At 43.8% G+C, this 21565-nt stretch overlaps 1 protein-coding gene across 14 annotated transcripts in view; it reads right to left on the bottom strand.

Moving 5' to 3' along the window:
* Nucleotides 1–21565, bottom strand: part of myo3a (myosin IIIA) — a 71038-nt gene that overhangs the window by 12667 nt on the left and 36806 nt on the right. For 4 of the 14 annotated variants that reach the window (XM_062020969.1, XM_062020968.1, XM_062020967.1 and 1 more), the window contains exons 7-27: nt 14422–14567; nt 12169–12234; nt 11935–12090; nt 11701–11742; nt 11020–11110; nt 10534–10650; nt 10347–10451; nt 10174–10257; nt 9339–9541; nt 9139–9237; nt 8937–9051; nt 7990–8116; nt 6713–6923; nt 6478–6625; nt 5737–5890; nt 3987–4075; nt 3776–3905; nt 850–932; nt 636–677; nt 257–337; nt 21–98 (exon numbers count right to left, since the gene is read on the bottom strand). In XM_062020969.1, coding sequence (XP_061876953.1) covers nt 21–98; nt 257–337; nt 636–677; nt 850–932; nt 3776–3905; nt 3987–4075; nt 5737–5890; nt 6478–6625; nt 6713–6923; nt 7990–8116; nt 8937–9051; nt 9139–9237; nt 9339–9541; nt 10174–10257; nt 10347–10451; nt 10534–10650; nt 11020–11110; nt 11701–11742; nt 11935–12090; nt 12169–12234; nt 14422–14567 — 2367 coding nt within the window. Of the gene's footprint in view, nt 1–20; nt 99–256; nt 338–635; nt 678–849; nt 933–3775; nt 3906–3986; nt 4076–5736; nt 5891–6477; nt 6626–6712; nt 6924–7989; nt 8117–8936; nt 9052–9138; nt 9238–9338; nt 9542–10173; nt 10258–10346; nt 10452–10533; nt 10651–11019; nt 11111–11700; nt 11743–11934; nt 12091–12168; nt 12235–14421; nt 14568–21565 lie in introns of those variants that run through there. The other 10 variants (XM_062020980.1, XM_062020974.1, XM_062020981.1 and 7 more) reach the window with 8 other exon arrangements.

The raw sequence follows: 21565 nt of genomic DNA, 5'->3' as shown, positions 1-21565 counted from the left end.
GAATGAAAACAAGCTCTCACTCGAAAGTAGGATGCTACCGTCTGTGTTCTCATGTTGGTGGTTTCTTGAGGATGGTAAGGCGTGTCGGTGTCAACCAGCTGAAAAAACACAAACACCCAGCTTATGCTGCAGCTGCTGAATGACTACACCAACGGCAGAGGGGTCAGTATTATGATTGCAAATGATAGGCAATACAAATAGCTAATGTTTTATAGCATTAGCGAGAAGGCCAACTTAGCAAATACTACTTTATCACCATTTGGTATTGTACTGTGTCACAGAGAGGCACATCGAGAAAGCATTTTTTTTCAGGTGGGAGCTCTAAAATCCAAGAAGGCTGCAAAAGAGATGCAAAAATAAATAAACCACACACGCAAAAGAGCGGATTCAAACTACATTGTCATACGAATGAAAAAAACTCAACTATGAGCATGCTACAAATCATACTAAACGATATGTGGTGAACATTAATGGCTCATTTAATGAGAATTTAATGTCGAAGTATTGTCAGTAGCATTTAAGTGGACAGATATAAAAAAGCTATAGAGGTTATTAAAGCCAACTTTTTTCAAAGCGACTATACAAGGTTTATGCAAACGAAGAAAACACAAGTGAACAAGAAACATGAATGTTACCTCAGTAAAATTAAAGGAACTGTATAAGGTAAGCATTCCCATCTTTACCATAGGCATGCAGCAACACCAGGGGAAACAGAGACACAAAGAGTCAAAAGAAAACAAAATAAGAAGCTTTTACCGCAGTCTTGGTAATGAAGTAAATAAAAGCAGATGAGCCGAGAGACAAAAAGGCAGAAAACGAAGCACTTATCACAAAAAGTGGACTTAGTACCTTGGCGAAGGTGATGGTGCGTGTGGGGGTCCGTGGGCTGCGTAGTGTGTTGATGCTTTTGCCTTTAGTGTGGGCAAGGTTGCCTGGAAAATAAACACATCAAAGATGATAACGAGGATTCTTCCTCCAAAAATCCATGCTTGGACAACACCCATGATTGACATTAAGAAAAGGACTGTCTTCCAAATTGCGCACTTCCACACATTGTATGTACTATGCACACTGCGTATTTTGGAAAGAATCTTGCGGGTATTGGCAGGGACTTTGCGATACTTGAGTCAGAGATATATTGCTACATTCTACACAGTTCAGTTCACTGATGAATTTAAAATGCAGCTCAAAATACAAGTCGTATGTCTGTACACTACATAGCAATAAATCACCGGACAAACTGAGTAAAAAAATAATGAATTTCAATGATTTGATACATTTTTTTTAATTTTTAAATGTTTTATTATGCAAAGCCAACTTTTCTTACCTACCAGTACTTGCTGTTGTGCATTTGAGATCAGCATAAGTCCCTTAAATGTGAAACCAAACTGTGAAGGTATTGCAAAACATACTTCCTCTTAACGCGTAATTTGGAGTTTTCGCTTTCCTGTGACGTTTTCTGCCCTGTGAAATCAGCAGATATCTTCACGTATGGTATAAATTTACCCAAACCGCTTTGCGCTAGTCCGCCATTGTAGTCAATAAGCGCCTTCTTTTTCGCTATACTCTTTTTGTGGGGCACACTGGCTCGTATATGCACATGCAACCTCCGCTGTTGCCATTTCTAAAACAAAGTAACATATAGTTCGAACTTACAGTATATCTGTCAGACTTACTATAGAAGCGCTAAAACCTACAACACAGATGGCGGGGAGAAAACGCTGTCGAAGTAGAGCCCTGTAAATAAGACAAAAAACGTTGAGATACAACCGGCCCTAAAGACAACTTTGCTTTGTTAATAGGAGAAAAATAGATAACGTATTTCCTTGAATTAGCGCACCGGCGGTAATTAATTGAAAACCTCTTCTCACTCCGGCGCTTACCAAAGGCATGCGGTAAATTTAGGCATGCGCTTATAAATTTGAGACTGATGTAAGGATAATCATGATATCGCTTAATGCCGCAATAAAATTTAAAGCACAATGAATCATCCCGGGAGTTCTTTTTGTTTGGGTCTGAAAAGGCAATTATAATGTGACACTCTTTGTTTTTACAAGGGGTCATTCAACAATTACGTACGCATTTTTCTCCAGGATTTTGACCCCAACCCCCGTACGCAAAATTTACTATACAAATGATGGTACTTTACCTTTATGCGATTTTAAATTATTGAAATTAGCCTCCTCCATTTTGAAAATGATGCCTTGAAAGGTGACGTGTCACTCGTTTTGTACTGTATACCAGTGCAAAAAATACTCTGAACGAACATCTGCAGTACCGCGAACTGCCGGGTAACGCTAAAAACGTAGTGGGTACGTGACTTACCCAGCGGTAATTCTAGGCATGCGCTAATTATTTTGCGAAACGAGTTTGACCCTGCGGTAAATCGAAGCATGCGCATACTATATACCCAGCGGCAATTCAAGGAAATACGATAGTCATTCAAATTGGATATTAAAATTATCATGATATATCAGTATTTTCCCCACTCCTGGTTCTTGCTGACATCATTGTCTAATTTGCATAATTAGCCATGACACATGGCTAAGTTTTAAAAAGGCTAAGAAAACGTTATACAGTACATACATTTACAATATTTGTGTTTTATTAGTTATTAATATTTAAGTAGTAGAAGTATTTTTCTAAATTACATTATGCCTTTTTGATAATTTTGCAAATTATGCATGTCTGGATCTCTGCCGCAGCTAATACTACACCTTTTGTGACCGCTTGTATTTGGCTTACCGAGTAAATGCACAACGCAAAGAGTATTCTGTTTTTCACTTTTAATGCATACCGCTTGAAAATTAGCAGTAGAGTTTCAGTGCATTGGGCCTCCTATCAGGTAGCGCCACAAATAAACGGATTTATGGAAAACATTGGTAGTGCTGTCCTAAATCTAACAATGGGTAGTACCATAATGGCATTGGTGCCCAAATAAACCGTAGTAAGAAGACTAGAAAAAAGTAGCTATCTGTGCCTCATTTTGGTGCTAAATGATTGCAAACTCAGCCACCAGCAACATGACGTTGACTGTGCCAGTGTGCCAATGACATCTTGTCAGTAATACCATAAAAATGCATTTTTTGAAAACTAAATTTGTAGGCTTTCTGTTTTTTAGAAAACCGGTATAAACGATTACCATCCTTACCCACATCCTTTATGGTTGTTGCAGAAATGACGACCACAATATTATCCGCTTTTTCTTGATAAATAAATGATAAATGGGTTATACTTGTATAGCGCTTTTCTACCTTCAAGGTACTCAAAGCGCTTTGACAGTATTTCCACATTCACCCATTCACACACACATTCACACACTGATGGCGGGAGCTGCCATGAAAGGCGCTAACCAGCACCCATCAGGAGCAAGGGTGAAGTGTCTTGCCCAAGGACACAACGGACGTGACTAGGATGGTAGAAGGTGGGGATTGAACCCCAGTAACCAGCAACCCTCCGATTGCTGGCACGGCCACTCTACCAACTTCGCCACTCCGTTCTTCTCTCTTTTTTAATTGTGAATAGCAACCATTCTAGCTAGTCCCTCCCGTTCCGTTACACAGCCAAGATAGGGACGATGGAGGGTGGTTAGGCTACCTTGCTGAGCACTCACCAGTTGTGTCGATTTCAACATCTGTCGAGTGACGGTGTTCAGTGTGCACACATGTATGTACTCAAAATGCAAAGCGTAAAATATGGTGATTTGGAACATAGCCAAGGGTCCATCTCACTTTAGTAGACTTTTGTTGGACATCTCTTCAAGTATTACACTCGCCTGTTTTGGTGAGAGGATGGGTGACAAGTTTGCGAACAAGCTCATTTTCCGATGACCTGAGCAAGAGGACGATGTCAGCCGACAGAGTGTCTCGATTCTTGGCCAAGAATCCCAAAGCGTTGTAGATCACCTTTAAGAGTTGAAAAGAAAAAATTAGGCCAGGGAAGAAAATATAATAAAAATTAAAAATAATGACAGTGATAGAAAACACCTTTCCAGCATAGTGGTGAATACCAAATCCAAGGTCAATCCTTTTTGGCCTCCAGAAGCTTTTGGCCTTCAGGTTGTCTTCAAATTTCTCTAAAACAACAATACCTTCATAGTTTTAGGACAGGGGTCAGCAATCCGCGGCTCTAGAGCCCACTGTTTAATAGGTTTGTGTTTTGCTTCACTAATGAGTTTTTGGCAAGCGCCATTTGGTCCTACTAATTTCAGCGGCCCTTAAACTCACCATTGTGTGGACTGTGACTCAACAGTTTGTTTACGTGTATGACTTTCTCCGACGCTGCCACAGAAAGACGTGTTTTATGCCACTCCTTTGTCTCATTTTGCCACCAAACTTTTAATGCTGTGCATGAATGCACAAAGGTGAGCTTTGTTGATGTTATTGACTTGTTGGAGTGCTAATGAGGCATTTTTGGTCACTGCATGACTGCAAGCTAATCGATGCTAACATGCTATTTAGGCTAGCTGTATGTACATATTGGATCATTATGCCTCGTTTGTTGGTATATTTAATTTCGTTTACTTATGTCCTCAGTGTATTTAGTTTATTTTTCCATGTTTCATGACACATTATCTGTATGTAATATTGGCTGCATGTCTGATAGTTTTCTCTATTCCATGTTATAGACCACAGCAAACGTTACCCAGCTTGCAAAGATTGTAATAAATCCATTAGAAGAAGACAGCCTGTTGTTCCCTTTAACTTGGACACACACATATATACTTTTGGTCATGCTAAAACAGTCATCTCCAGGAGTTATCTCACCCTCTGAGAAATTTTACTGATGTTTTCCAATGTTGTAAAAATGTGTATAATAAATTTTATATTTCAACATTTCTGTCAACGAAGATTTGCATCAGCCTGCAACACAGTAATTTTGATAGTAGGCTAATATAGCTAATTAGCTACTTACATCATGTGTTGCCATCATTATAACACTTATATACACTACCGTTCAAAAGTTTGGGGTCACATTGAAATGTCCTTATTTTTGAAGGAAACGCACTGTACTTTTCAATGAAGATAACTTTAAACTAGTCTTAACTTTAAAGAAATACACTCTATACATTGCTAATGTGGTAAATGACTATTCTAGCTGCAAATGTCTGGTTTTTGGTGCAATATCTACATAGGTGTATAGAGGCCTATTTCCAGCAACCATCACTCCAGTGTTCTAATGGTACAATGTGTTTGCTCATTGGCTCAGAAGGCTAATTGATGATTAGAAAACCCTTGTGCAATCATGTTCACACATCTGAAAACAGTTTAGCTCGTTACTGAAGCTACAAAACTGACCTTCCTTTGAGCAGATTGAGTTTCTGGAGCATCACATTTGTGGGGTCAATTAAACGCTCAAAATGGCCAGAAAAAGAGAACTTTCATCTGATTGATTCATTGAGGCTTTTATTAGTAGGTTGCACAGTGAAGTACATATTCCGTACAATTGACCACTAAATGGTAACACCCGAATAAGTTTTTCAACTTGTTTAAGTCGGGGTCCAACTCGACAGTCTATTCTTGTTCTTAGAAATGAAGGCTATTCCACAAAATTGTTTGGGTGACCCTAAACTTTTGAACGGTAGTGTAAGTCTTTTATTTTTTTGCGGCTCCAGACAGATTCATTTTTTGTATTTGTGGTCCAATATGGCTTTTTCAACATTTTGGGTTGCCGACCCCTGTTTTAGGTCAAAAGCTGAAATTTCAGCTTACTGTTTTTTTTTTTGAGTGAACTGACCTACGAGGGTCTGATCGGTGGCCTGGGGGAAGCGACTCTCCTCATCCAGCAGGGACAGCATGCCCATGGGCTTCTGCAGAAAGAGGTCCAGCAGGGGTCTGTTGTCCTCGTACTCGATCATGCGAGCATCCACCTCCTCGTTGAGGTACTCATCCTGCAATGACGATGATTTAAAGTCTACCTACCTCAAAATCCTGGAGCCTTAAGGCTGCTTGTATGACTCAGCGACATTGCTAGAGACATGTCCATTCTAGCATTAACAGCCCACTGGGAAGCTAATGGATTGTCAACATTGAGTATAAAACTTGCAAACTGCTTTAATTGTATCAATACATCAACCCGGAAACAATTCCCTTATGCTGACATGTATACGTTAGGCAGTATAAGGCTAATGTATGTCTGGGCCTGCTGCCAACAGGACCCCAAGAGTGGATTTAATGCTTTACCATCTTCCACTCCTAATCGAGCCTTGTTTAGGATGATTTATAGACGCTCTCCATGGGTGAGACCAAATAATTTAACACTAAACCATTCTTTGCCCTCCCCTGAGGCACCCACAGCCCCTTTGCCACACTAGAGGACTGCATAAAAGCAGAATAGTTATCCTCACTGTGAATGAAGACGGCAGCGTTTTTCAGCCTTGCCGTCACTCTCAGGTGACAAATGATAACTGCTTTTGATGGAAATGAGGTGGCGCTGCGAGGTGACAAATGCGTACTAAAATGTTCTGGAGGCCGTTACCTGCTCCCAGGCGAATATGTGCTGGTTGAAGTAAAACTGGATCTGCTCGTTGGCGATGTTAATGCATAGTTGCTCGAAGGAGTTCCTCTTGAAGTTCTCGAACCCGAAAATGTCCAGAATGCCAATGTTCAAGCCCTTGTCATCCTCTCTGAGAGGTGGAACAGGATGGAGACCCCTTTTGTTACATGACTACATGATGCGTTCGGGCCCCATTAGGTCTCCTTGGGGGTCTTACCCGAGGTGGCTGTCGGGCCGCAGCAGCGTGTTGATGCGGTTGACGATCCAACTGAAGAGACGACCGTAGAGAGCCTTGCTCATGGCGTCCCTCACCTCTGCCGCCTTTTCCACCGTGTTGGGCCTGACGATGGTCTCGCCCCGGGCCACCACGCAGTGAGATGTCAGGGCTTCCTGAAGCTCATCGGAGCGGATGCACAGCAAGGAAGCCACTGAGGCAACACAGGACCAAAACAAAAAAGTGAATAACTTCACTCATCTTGAGGCTACGAGCGCAACATTGTGATGTATTCTGCTCATTTATTCTCATTAAACTGATAGCCGGTGACAGCGCGGCATTTATATTAGCTAATAATACCAAACAATAAGTTAACATATCTGATCACTGATACACAATATATGCTGCAAAATGAAACCACTGCCGTGGCCGTTCTATTGAGGTTGAGATAAGATAAGCTATTATGAACAACATTGGGGTTAAAGTGACATGGCAACAGAATAATTGTTGAAATAATAAAATATCTAGAATAACAAAGATTTATGTCAAATACTGTATATTTAAATAAAAATGAATGTTAATTATTGTACATGAAGATGAAGCGTTCAAAGTTTTTTTGTAGGAATGCATATTTTTTTAAAAATCCTAAAACCAATACTTGATAACTTATTTGTATTTATAATCTTAAATTAGATTTACTGTAATTTGTGCACACATGGAGGTAAGAAAGACTCAAACAAGGGTACATTTGGAAAACTGTACCTGTAGACCTATTCTGACAAAAATCCCAGATTGCTTTGACCCTCGGGATGTCTCTGCCAAAGAGTTTGCACTTTTCAAATGCCATCATGATAGGAACAAGCCCTAAGTATTTTTGGGGGCAGCTTCTTTAGCAGCAGGCGTCTTCATAGGCTTTCAAAAAACTGATGTTCAAGTAGCTACTAGGGTTTGATGTGTTGAAGCTTGATGTTTTTTCCTTCCTGTTTGCAAAAATTTGGTGTAATAGCACATGCAAAGTCAACATAATTTTTGTTTTTGCTCAAGGGAAGTTTACAGCACTGCCCGTTGAAAAAAGGAGTGCTTGATTTGCTCACCCTAATGCACCTAAAGCACAGTACAAGTAATCATCATGCTTTATTGGACCGTTTTATTTTTAATCGGTTATCAGAGCTATTTTCAAATGTTACTGGATTTATCAGAATTATGTCATAATTTCCCATAAGAACCACAAAAGTATCAATATGATATTAATGTGGCGATCTTTTGTGTGTTTTTCTCACCGTTTTCCAAGATGGACATGTTGGCGATGTTGCTCTTGTCTGTTTGGTGCTCGGAGGCCACCGCAGAAAACTCGATATCGCCTGAGTTGAGGATGGCAGCCAACGTGCTGTAAACACTGCCCAGCTCCTGCCGAGACAACTATTTAAAACTGCAGCATTTACAAAACAATTGGGAATGATGCCTTATATTTATGGATTTTTTCTTTTTCAACCCCAAAAATGGATTTGCAATCACAAAAGTTTTGGTTGCAAAACAATTTGGTTTGAAATGTATTGTTTTTATTTAAAAATAAATTTGTGGCTGAAAATCTATCATTGGTTGCAAATCTTATTTTTCATTATGAGTCAAATTCAATCTTGTGGGCGGGGCCTCCTTAGAACAATATGTTGGAAGGCTTTTAATTGGCCATCTCAAATTAGGGTGTGACAATATGGGCGTCCATCCTGACCCCTTCCGCCCTTCACAAATTAAGAGGGAAAATCCATCCATCCCAAAGATAATACAACCTCACGGAGGTGTTTGTATTTGAAAAAAAGGATTTGCAAGCAAAATATTTTGATTCATGATTGAAAAACAGAAGCTCTCCAGCTGCTGAGCAACCAAAAACTAGTTTTGGTTGCAAATAATTTTTGATTTCAATATTTTTGGGGTAGTGCAAATCTTTTTTTTTTTGGTTGTATAAAAAAAACATTTCTAGTCTCCATATATATTATGCATTGGTAATAAAATCCAATGATGAAAGTGTCTCTGTGGATTCTGCCATGCGTTGACAAAAATAAGTGCTATTGACGTACAGCTCCCAAAGGCAATCAGCGCTTCATTAGCCAGCACATTAAAGCTTGTACACCAAGTTTTGTCCTTTTGTAGGTGCGTGCTTGCCCCTCATTGACGGTGAGAAATGTGCACAAAATGTGAGCATCAAGGTTACGCAGGGAGCTGCGTTTACCTCCAGGGAGAATCCGATGACTTTGAAACACTGCTCCACCGCGTCAAACTGCTCCTTGTAGGAGGTGTTGCTCACTATGTCGGGCCCCAGCTTAATGTGGTCGTTACACAGATACCTGCATACCGTAGGGGAAGCACAAAGACGAGGTGATGGGGGTCACCGCTTTGAGAGGGAAAGTACAGTGTTTATGCAGCCATCCTACTTTGGAGTTTTGCTGTCAGAGAGCTTGTAGTGGGCGAGTTTCTTCCTGTCAGCTAGGCCTGCATAAATGTAATAGAAGATGTGGAAGTTCTTCTCCCCTCTGTGGAAACATACAAGGACTCAAACACTGACGTCGTATTTTTGAATAAAAATAGCCTCCGTTTGGGACAATATATTTCAATGTTCAAAAGTGATATTTACGCAGCCTGGTGGATGACCCTGGATTTCTCCAGCAGGTACTCTGATATTTTGGCGCCCACCACTGTTCCTCCAGCGGTAAACTTCATTTCCAAGTATTTGCCAAAGCGACTCGAGTTGTCGTTGATGGCAGTACAAGCGTTCCCGAAGGCTTCCACCAGGCTGTTGACCAGCAGAATCTTTTCCTGGAGGGACTGATTGTTGGCCTGCATGGCAAAGATGGATTAATTTGCTCTTATTGTGCAAAATTGTCTATCAAATGATGTAACTAATGTGTCATTAAAACCTGTTAATGAACACCAAACGTCACAGAGGACAGCTCAGTAAAAAAGCAGGCATTGCTATACATATCTTAAAATAAAGCCCGGAGTTCTGCCAACTATTTATCAGTCATCTACAGCCGTGGAAGGCATTTCATCATTTTGTTTTTCTAACCTAGCATTATGACTGTTAAAATGTGAGTGTAATTTTAGCATTGTAGCAAACAATAGCTATGCTGGTGTTGCCAACGTTTGTGTCCTCCTGTCTCACTCATGTTGTTGTGTGTGATACATAACATCCATTAGGTTGGACAAGAGTAACAGTGTATGTAAAAAGTGGACACATTGCACAATAGCACTTGTTGGATACACACTTGCAGGTGTGGTTAAACACAGTTCATTAGCAATAAAGCTACAGACACACAAAACGGCGTGTTTCCAGAAGAGCTTATTAAAAGCCTCAAGGCTAGATTTTAAACAACACAATTCCTCTACGGTATTGAGACTTGTATATTATTATAACAAACTATATTGTAATATTCATCAACCTTGAAAAATCCAAAACGGCAGTGACTCACCTTCCCCAAAACGGTGAGCTGCTGCACCAACAGGTGAGCACTTTCTGTTTTCCCCGCTCCACTCTCGCCACTGATCACAATGCACTGCACGCAGCAAAGTCAGTTTAAATGACAAAACAACTGTCTTCTTCCAGGAAAGGGAAGGGGGGGCAGAAAAGAATGCAATGAGTCACCTGATCTGAGTGGTATGACACCATGGATTGGTAGGCAATGTCTGCAACGGCAAAGATGTGCGGGGGGTTGGCTGTCCGCTTTGCTCCCACATACATTTTACTATACTAAACCCATGAGTGGAGAAGCTCAATTAAAGCAATTTCATGTATTTATTTAGTGTACTGATTCACATAGATAAGAGGCAACCTGAGGAGCGTAGATCTGCATTTGATGGAAGGGATTGACCGCAATGAGGATGTCGCCCACATAGGTGTAGATCTGATCACGGCCGTAGCGATCTTGCAGCTGCTCAGTGACCGAGTCCTGCAAAGTGGGAAACACTCGACAGGTGAGACACATGTAGGGAACAGGAACAACAACACGGACAGCACTTTAAATTGCATCCTCTCTCAAGTCAAGGCCTTGTGACGGCGCCCGTGTCGATACATCAAGTGAGACGGCCAACATCAACAACATGGCGTCCCTCACTGGAGCCTTTCATGGTGAAGGATGGTGCAAATATCCGCCAGCCCCTGTACCAATGACTATCGTGATGGATTGCACTGAGAATAATGCGTGTCAGAGACGATGCTGTGGATTTTTACAGTGGATAAGGACGCGTGGATGTTGTCTCGCAAAAATATCTTTAATCATTGTCACGGGTAAATGATAAAAAATAACTGACGTCCCTACCTCGTCTAGAACTTCCAGGGCGGCGAGGTCATCCCCCTCATCCGGCTCCGTCTTCACGTTGCTTCCTTTTTTGGTGTGGATGCGCTCGTGCCTGTACGACACACAAAGTAGTTACTCAGCTTTTTACAAAACGCAATAGCCTAAATTGCCGATCAAACATGTACGCATTGGTAACACCAATATATACATTTTATGTATATTTTAAAGTACCATTTTTTGTAATCAAGGCTAAAAATCTTATTGGAAAAAATTAAATTTAAAAATATTTTTTTAAGATAAAGCTTTGTGTTATTATAGTTATTACTACCAATATTTTAAGCTTCTTCTCTTTTACATTGTGCTTTTTTTGCTCAATTTTTCCCCATTTTGTTATTTTTTTTTAGTTTGACTATATTTTCACAGGCTGCACCTTGGACACCACTAAACAAAACCATAAACAATAATTCAATGCTACTGTTTTGGCAGTTGAACAACAATTGAAGAATGGTCCTTTAATAATCAAAGACAACATAACGTGAAAATGACAATCATAAAACAAGGGCATGAGAAGAAACATGGCTGCAAACAAGCTATGGCTACCTTAAAACATCCTAATTTTTACAGTATTACGTTCATATATGGGACAGACAGGTCATATATGGACTTTCAATGCCTATATGAAGTCATCTAGGTGTTTGTTACCTGTCATTACTGTCTCGGCTTCTGTCTGTTTTTCCGTGATGGCTTAAAATGACAGAAAATGGATTAACAAAGCGGCCAAAACACCTTTGCCGCTGCAGCCTGCTGGATGAAGATGTCTGTTTTTGTAATTTGTTGGATTTTTGAAGGTTTGAAAAGGGGCTTGGATTTGGGATAACGTTAAAAAAATAAAATATATATATAGTATGTCTCCAAAATGTATACAGAGTGCACTACCTCGTCTTCTCAATGACTCCTATCTGCTGGTTGAGATCAATGAGTTCAATCAGTTGTTTCTGCAGCTTTTTCTCTCTGCTGACAGTCTGCTTGATGAAGATGTGCTGGAGGAGGTCTAACACATTTGGTCTCAGCTCAAAATCCTTGATTAAACACCTCGGGAAAAAAAGGCAGAAGAAGAGTAGAGAAGCAGCCGAAGAAGAAACTCAAAAGTAAAATATTCGTAGTGCTCACTGGCTGATGAAGTCGTTAAAGTCGTCAGACCACAACTCAGGCTGCTGGAGAGTAGGCGGAGGGTTTCTGTCAAAATAAGTGGAAAAATGACGCATGATCAACAAACTGATTGTCATGAAAGACATGTTGGTGTAAGGCACTAAAAGTCCACCTGTGATGCAATTATGTACATTTATCATCTCCAACTAGGTTTGTTTGCCGCAATGTCTCTGTCCGCCTTATAAGAGTGTAGGGGACGTCCTAATACACCAGGGGCCTTTTTCACCTCGGCTGTGAGAGGCGATAAATTGGCCTAATGAGAGTACGCCCTGCTTTGTATTTATCACAGAATGCGTTCAATGTAGACGTCAGACACTGCGAGTGCTTAAAAGCTCTCCTCTTATCTGGATGACAAACGCACAACCAGTGGCTGAAATTATGCAGCCATCTAGTTTTTAGCCCCCTCTCTGTAATTAATTCACTCTTTCACAGCACGCAGGACACAATCAAAACACTCTGTTGTACATCATTAGGGCTAAAAGCTTGAAGTTAGCAACCTACTCCAACCTTAAAATCCAAGTAGTATACCACAATAATACACGTTAATTTAAGACCACTCTGACAGTGCTAATCAAAAGTGGGAGTTTCTTTTAGACCGTCTAAATCAGGGGTCGGCAACCCGCGGCTCCGGAGCCGCATGCGGCTCTTTGACCACTCTGATGCGGCTCAGCTGTATACTTGCCGACCCTACCGGTTTTCCAACGACCCCCCGATTTTCCCAGCAGACTGCCTCTCCTAGAAATCTCCCAGGGTAAAAATTATCCTATTTTCACTCTAATTAATTAATCAAAGGCGTGCCCTAATGGCACTGCATTAATTGTACTCTATAGCATTTGCAAACAGCGTGCCAGCCCGGCCACATGTTATATGTTGCTTTTACTTGCACACGTAGGCGACAGCAAGGCATACTTGTTCAACAGCCACACAGCTTACACTGACGGTGGCCGTATAAGTTTAAGTTAACTTTTTAACTTTAACACTGTTACGTTACAAATATGCGCCACACTGTGAACCCACACCAAAAAAGAATGACAAAAACATTTCTGGAGAACATCCGCACCGTAACACAACACAACAAAAACCAGCATCCCATGCAGCCCTAACTCTTCCGGTCTACATTATACACCCCCGCTACCACCAAACCCCCCCCCCACATCAACCCCCCCCACGCCCCCCTCTCCGTGCGTCGGTTGAGCGGAAGAGTTAGTGCTGCATGGGATTCTGGGTATTTGTTGTGTTGTGTTTATGTTGTGTTACAGTGCAGATGTTCTCCAGAAATGTGTTTGTCATTCTTTTTTGGTGTGGGTTCAAAGTGTGGCGCATATTTGTAACGTAACAGTGTTAAAGTTGTTTTTGTACGACTACCGTCAGTGTAAGCTGTGTGGCTGTTGAACAAGTATGCCTTGCTGGCACTTATGTGAGCAAGCAAAAGCTACATTCAACATGGGGCCAAGCAGGTACGCTGTTTGGGCAGGCTGTAGAGGGCGCTAAAAGCAGTGCCAGCACGTCCTGAAATTTGGGAGTCTCCCGGAAAATTGAGAGGGTTAGCAAGAAAGACGCTATCAAGCGCCATTCAATTAAAAGTCGCGGGCCGCACTATCATTACATATCCTTATTAAGATGCGTGCCGGTGCGTGTGTCAGAGACCCCTGGTTAACATAGCGCAAAGCAATTTAAGCTTTGCATGCGGTGTTTTTCATTTTAAATTTTCAAATTTTTTTTGTGGCTCCCATTGTTTTCTTTAATTTGTGAAACTTTCTAAAATGGCTCTTTGAGTGGTAAAGGTTGCCGACCCCTGGTCTAAATGAAGCAGAACTGGTGTTGGTGGCGGGATTAATGCCTCGAGTGAGTCTGTGATGGGGCTGGATGAAATAAAAGCAGAGACGTGATGAGCGGAGTCTGAAGGTCTGCTGCAGCCGTCACACACATTCCAGGAAAAGCTGCGTGACAAGCATGAGCACCACAGCCAGCAGTGTGTGTGTGTGTGTGTGTGTGTGTGTGTGTGTGTGTGTGTGTGTGTGTGTGTGTGTGAGAGATGTGACAGAGTGCTGCACTGGTAAACTGACAGTGACAGTAAAGTGCTTATGGGGCTCTCACACAGGAGGACGGTACAAAACAGCCCACAAATCACACACACTAATCCATTTTTCCACTTGTACACAAACGCGAGACACAGCAAGAACAAATCATAAAATTTGCACAACAGGGGCTCACCTGGGTATTTTGAATAGGGCTCTCATTGGATGGAGCTCCGAGAGGGGCGGGTCTCCATCACCCAGCTCGATGGCAGTGATGCCCAGGGACCAGACGTCACAGCGGGCATCGTAGGTGGAGTCCAGCTGCTGCTCGCACGCTATCACCTATATGAAATAACCATGACTTGCATCACATTAGGCCTAATAACACTAAACAAGCCTTTAATTCGTTTACGCAACAAAGCATTACAGATAATCAGATATGGATGAAATAGCCTCAAAATGTTGAAATCAGTGCAATGAACACACTACAAACGAGCATTATGTAATAACTGCTCAAAATTAAGCTTATTATATTGCTTAGTGAAAAACAAATGCAGCAGACATGACTGGACTTACAGCAAGATTAGAAGTTAAACAGGCCCAAAAACATTTTTTAAGAATTTTGTGGATGATGAATGCCCAATTCAAATACGATTATAAATACATACAAATAAATAGTCTTATAGCTATTAGATATAAAATAATCTGTTTTACAGGATGGTTTTAGCCACATTTTATACAGAAAAACGACATAGCGAGCTTTGCCAGGCTTGCCTTATTACAACTTTGCACTCCAAAGGGCAATAGTGTGCAACTGTATCAACTCGTTGTTTTTTTTGGAATTGTGTATATCGTTCACAATACTTAGAGACAAAAGGACAAAAGGTTTTGTTTTTTTTTGCTTCCTAACATATACAAATCGGTTTGTTCTAGTTGGCTAGCAATGCAGCTAATGGGAGCAATCACTTCTACCTCTAAATCCTTTTAAAAATGCATTCTAAAACCGTCAACAATACTTCATTTACGTTACGTAACCTGTGTGGTGACACAGAGCAAACACTGAGGAACAATTTTTCTAGCGTAGTGACAAATCAGCATGCTTCGGTATTAGCCGTAAAAGCTAACTACGACGAGAGATAAGCTAGCTTCTCTGTCAGCATGAAACGTGTTTGAGTTTGTAATACACAACACTGCGACAGGACACCAATCTGTACTGACTGAAAAACATGAACAATCATATTACAGTATCTGTAAAGTATTAGCCCACATTTTATGTTTAGTTTGTACATTGCTAGCTCGACAGCACATGTACTGTAGTTGTAATAACACGCATGATGTGCTGCGTGTATCATGATCAGTATTATAGTGACTCACTCGATGGACAGTAAGTTTTGTCCAGCTGGCCGGGGAAGTTTTCCCCCGTTTATTTGGATAAGCACTCCATTTATGTCCAAGCTCCACATTTACGGCAACGAAATCACACCGGCTTCACTCTCTTAGCTTCTGTCTGCTCCAACGTCTCACTCTTCCTTCGTGCTCGCTTCTAGAAACAGTAGTTCATATTCAGCTTAAAAAAGATAAGGTTGTGAATCCTCATTTGTCCAAAAATTGTCGTCTTCATTGTCTACTACCAAGTCTGCCATGATTGGAACCGAAATCACGCCGGCTTCACTCTCTTAGCTTCTGTCTGCTCCAACGTCTCACTCTTCCTTCGTGCTCGCTTCTAGAAACAGTAGTTCATATTCAGCTTAAAAAAGATAAGGTTGTGAATCCTCATTTGTCCAAAAATTGTCGTCTTCATTGTCTACTACCAAGTCTGCCATGATTGGAACACACTCACATTTGTTTCTGGCAATAGGAACACACATTTGTTCCAGAAGTGCACTACTATGGAAAACGGAAATCAATGCGCGGAAGAAATCAGTCCGTGTCAATGTTTAAAATGACCAAAATATGGTAAATATTGCACATACATATTGTTATGTGCAATATATATAGACTTACAGTGTGTATGTAAAACGTGGGAGGGTTTTGAAGTTGTTTTAGAAGGTTTTGAAGGCTACAACGGTGACTGGTGCATCTTGCAAGCATTCTTTTAAAAATTCTAAAAAAAAAAAACGTGTTGTATTTATGGTAAATCATAATGACTTTGGACAATAGGCAAGGTCAAGGTCAAGGTTTCTTTAATGGTACCTGGAGGTAAAATAGTTGTGCAGACATTTGTAATTCAGCGTCAAGCCAGAATGAAGCAAGCAAACACAAATCATATAAAACAAAAACATTTTATAAATCCACAAACTTATGGTATACCAGGCACACTGTGGAACAATAAAATATAATACCTAACAAACCGATAAAATCATTGTGATTAAAGTGCTATGGCATAATAAATAAATAAGATCGAGGTGGAAAAATAAAACCTATGGACCCAGATTTCCCTCGCCCGGACGCGGGTCACCGGGGCCCCCCTCTGGAGCCAGGCCCGGAGGTGGGGCACAATGGCGAGCGCCTGCTGGCCGGGCCTGTCCCCATGGGGCCCGGCCGGGCACAGCCCGAAGAGGCAACGTGGGTTCCCCCTCCAATGGGCTCACCACCCATAGCAGGGGTCATAGAGGTCGGGTGCGATGTGAGCTGGGCGGAAGCCGAAGGCAGGGCACTTGGCGGTCCGATCCTCGGCTACAGAAGCTAGCTCTTGGGACGTGGAACGTCACCTCGCTGGGGGGGAAGGAGCCTGAGCTAGTGCGCGAGGTGGAGAAGTTCCGACTAGACATAGTCGGACTCACTTTGACGCACAGCAAGGGCTCTGGAACCAGTTCTCTCGAGAGGGGCTGGACTCTCTTCTACTCTGGCGTTGTCGGCAGTGAGAGGCGACGGGCTGGGGTGGCAATTCTTGTTGCCCCCCGGCTCAGAGCCTGCATGTTGGAGTTCAACCTGGTGGACGAGAGGGTAGCTTCCCTCCGCCTTCGGGTGGGGGAACGGGTCCTGACTGTGGTTTGCGCTTACGCGCCAAACCGCAGCTCAGAGTACCCACCCTTTTTGGATTCACTCGAGGGAGTACTTGAGAGTGCTCCCCCGGGTGGTTCCCTCGTTCTACTGAGGGACTTCAATGCTCATGTTGGCAGCGACAGTGAAACCTGGAGAGGCGTGATTGGGAAGAATGGTTGCCCAGATCTGAACCCGAGCGGTGTTTTGTTATTGCACTTTTGTGCCCGTCACAGATTGTCCATAACGAACACCATGTTCAAACATAAGGGTGTCCATATGTGCACTTGGCACCAGGACACCCTAGGCCGCAGTTCCATGATCGACTTTGTAGTTGTGTCGTCGGATTTGCGGCCTCATGTTTTGGACACTCGGGTGAAGAGAGGGGCGGAGCTTTCTACCGATCACCACCTGGTGGTGAGTTGGCTGCGATGGTGGGGGAGGATGCCGGACAGACCTGGCAGGCCCAAACGCATTGTGAGGGTTTGCTGGGAACGTCTGGCAGAGTCTCCTGTCAGAGAGATTTTCAATTCCCACCTCCGGAAGAACTTTGAACATGTCACGAGGGAGGTGCTGGACATTGAGTCCGAATGGACCATGTTCCGCACCTCTATTGTCGAGGCGGCTGATTGGAGCTGTGGCCGCAAGGTAGTTGGTGCCTGTCGTGGCGGTAATCCTAGAACCCGTTGGTGGACACCGGCGGTGAGGGATGCCGTCAAGCTGAAGAAGGAGTCCTATCGGGTTCTTTTGGCTCATAGGACTCCTGAGGCAGCGGACAGGTACCGACAGGCCAAGCGGTGTGCGGCTTCGGCGGTCGCGGAGGCAAAAACTCGGACATGGGAGGAGTTCGGGGAAGCCATGGAAAACGACTTCCGGACGGCTTCGAAGCGATTCTGGACCACCATCCGCCGCCTCAGGAAGGGGAAGCAGTGCACTATCAACACCGTGTATGGTGAGGATGGTGTTCTGCTGACCTCGACTGCAGATGTTGTGGATCGGTGGAGGGAATACTTCGAAGACCTCCTCAATCCCACCAACACGTCTTCCTATGAGGAAGTAGTTCCTGGGGAATCTGTGGTGGGCTCTCCTATTTCTGGGGCTGAGGTTGCTGAGGTAGTTAAAAAGCTCCTCGGTGGCAAGGCCCCGGGGGTGGATGAGATCCGCCCAGAGTTCCTTAAGGCTCTGGATGCTGTGGGGCTGTCTTGGTTGACAAGACTCTGCAGCATCGCGTGGACATCGGGGGCGGTACCTCTGGATTGGCAGACCGGGGTGGTGGTTCCTCTCTTTAAGAAGGGGAACCGGAGGGTGTGTTCTAACTATCGTGGGATCACACTCCTCAGCCTTCCCGGTAAGGTCTATTCAGGTGTGCTGGAGAGGAGGCTACGCCGGATAGTCGAACCTCGGATTCAGGAGGAACAGTGTGGTTTTCGTCCTGGTCGTGGAACTGTGGACCAGCTCTATACTCTCGGCAGGGTCCTTGAGGGTGCATGGGAGTTTGCCCAACCAGTCTACATGTGTTTTGTGGACTTGGAGAAGGCATTCGACCTTGTCCCTCGGGAAGTCCTGTGGGGAGTGCTCAGAGAGTATGGGGTATCGGACTGTCTGATTGTGGCGGTCCGCTCCCTGTATGATCAGTGCCAGAGTTTGGTCCGCATTGCCGGCAGTAAGTCGGACACGTTTCCAGTGAGAGTTGGACTCCGCCAAGGCTGCCCTTTGTCACCGATTCTGTTCATAACTTTTATGGACATAATTTCTAGGCGCAGTCAAGGCGTTGAGGGGATCTGGTTTGGTGGCTGCAGGATTAGGTCTCTGCTTTTTGGCAGATGATGTGGTCCTGATGGCTTCATCTGGCCAGGATCTTCAACTCTCGCTGGATCGGTTCGCAGCTGAGTGTGAAGCGACTGGGATGAGAATCAGCACCTCCAAGTCCGAAACCATGGTTCTCGCCCGGAAAAGGGTGGAGTGCCATCTCCGGGTTGCGGAGGAGACCCTGCCCCAAGTGGAGGAGTTCAAGTACCTCGGAGTCTTGTTCACGAGTGAGGGAAGAGTGGATCGTGAGATCGACAGGCGGATCGGTGCGGCGTCTTCAGTAATGCGGACGCTGTATCGATCCGTTGTGGTGAAGAAGGAGCTGAGCCGGAAGGCAAAGCTCTCAATTTACCGGTCGATCTACGTTCCCATCCTCAGCTATGGTCATGAGCTTTGGGTTATGACCGAAAGGACAAGATCACGGGTACAAGCGGCCGAAATGAGTTTCCTCCGCCGGGTGGCGGGGCTCTCCCTTAGAGATAGGGTGAGAAGCTCTGCCATCCGGGGGGAGCTCAAAGTAAAGCCGCTGCTCCTCCACATCGAGAGGAGCCAGATGAGGTGGTTCGGGCATCTGGTCAGGATGCCACCCGAACGCCTCCCTAGGGAGGTGTTTAGGGCACGTCCGACCGGTAGGAGGCCACGAGGAAGACCCAGGACACGTTGGGAAGACTATGTCTCCCGGCTGGCCTGGGAACGCCTCGGGATCCCCCGGGAGGAGCTGGACGAAGTGGCTGGGGAGAGGGAAGTCTGGGCTTCCCTGCTTAAGCTGCTGCCCCCGCGACCCGACCTCGGATAAGCGGAAGAAGATGGATGGACCATGTGATAGCCTTATTTAAAGGCCTACTGAAATGAAATGTTCTTATTTAAACGGGGATAGCAGATCCATTCTATGTGTCATACTTGATCATTTCGCGATATTGCCATATTTTTGCTGAAAGGATTTAGTAGAGAACATCGACGATAAAGTTTTGGTCGCTGATAAAAAAGCCTTGCCTGTACCGGAAGTAGCGTGACGCCACAGGTTGAAGGGCTCCTCACATTTGCATTGTTTACACCAGCAGCGAGAGCGATTCTGACCGAGAAAGCGACGAGTACCCCATTAATTTGAGCCAGGATGAAAGATTTGTGGATGAGGAACGTGAGAGTGAAGGATTAGAGTGCAGTGCAGGACGTATCTTTTTTCGCTCTGACCAAAACTTAGGTACAAGGGCTCATTGGATTCCACACTCTCTCCTTTTTCTATTGTGGATCACAGATTTGTATTTTAAACCACCTCGGATACTATATCCTCTTGAAAATGAGTCGAGAACGCAAAATGGACATTCACAGTGACTTTTATCTCCACGACAATACATCGGCGAAGCACTTTAGCTACGGAGCTAACGTGATAGCATCGTGCTTAAATGCAGATAGAAACAAAAGAAATAAGCCCCTGACTGGAAGGATAGACAGAAGATGGTAAATAATGGTAAATGGGTTATACTTGTATAGCGCTTTTCTACCTTCAAGGTACTCAAAGCGCTTTGACAGTATTTCCACATTCACCCATTCACACACACATTCACACACTGATGGAGGGAGCTGCCATGCAAGGCGCTAACCAGCAGCCATCAGAGGCAAAGGGTGAAGTGTCTTGCCTAAGGACACAACGGACGTGACTAGGAAGGTAGAAGGTGGGAATCAAGATCAACAATACTACCAATCTCTGGACCTGTAACCACACGGTTAATGCTGTACCGCCTGGCGAAGCCTAGCAATGCTGTTGCTAACGACGCCATTGAAGCTAACTTAGCTACAGGACCTCGACAGAGCTATGCTAAAAACATTAGCTCTCCACCTACGCCAGCTCTCATCTGCTCATCACGACCCGTGCTCACCTGCGTTCCAGCGATCGACGGCGCAACGAAGGACTTCACCCGATCATCGATGCGGTCGGCGGCCCGGAGACGGAGGAAGTCAAGTTGAGGACAGCGGCGCGGCGGCGGGCGCCATCAGAGTCGGCAAGACACATATATTTCCCCAAAGTTACGTACGTGACATGCACATAGCGACACGCACGGACGGGCAAGCGATCAAATGTTTGGAAGCCAAAGCTGTACTCACGGTAGCGCCTCTGCTATTTAACTCAAAGTCCTCCTGGTTGTGTTGCTGTAGCCAGCCGCTAATACACCGATCCCACCTACAGCTTTCTTCTTTGAAGTCTCCATTGTTAATTGAACAAATTGCAAAAGATTCACCAACACAGATGTCCAGAATACTGTGGAATTTTGCGATGAAAACAGAGCTGTTTGTATTGGGATACAATGGTGTCCCAATACTTCCGCTTCAACCCTTGACGTCACGCGCAAACACCATCATACCTAGACGTTTTCAGCCGGAAGTTTCCCGGGAAATTTAAAATTGCACTTTATAAGTTAACCCGGCCATATTGGCATGTGTTGCAATGTTAAGATTTCATCATTGATATATAAACTATCAGACTGCGTGGTCGGTAGTAGTGGGTTTCAGTAGGCCTTTAAGCGTGTGATGGCAGCAGGTACAAACGTATT

The sequence above is a fragment of the Entelurus aequoreus genome, linkage group LG15 (genome assembly GCF_033978785.1).
Source record: "Entelurus aequoreus isolate RoL-2023_Sb linkage group LG15, RoL_Eaeq_v1.1, whole genome shotgun sequence".
Classification (NCBI taxonomy): Eukaryota; Metazoa; Chordata; class Actinopteri; order Syngnathiformes; family Syngnathidae; genus Entelurus; species Entelurus aequoreus.
Note: the sequence above shows the minus strand (reverse complement) of the source record. Positions and strands in the feature narration are given on the sequence as shown.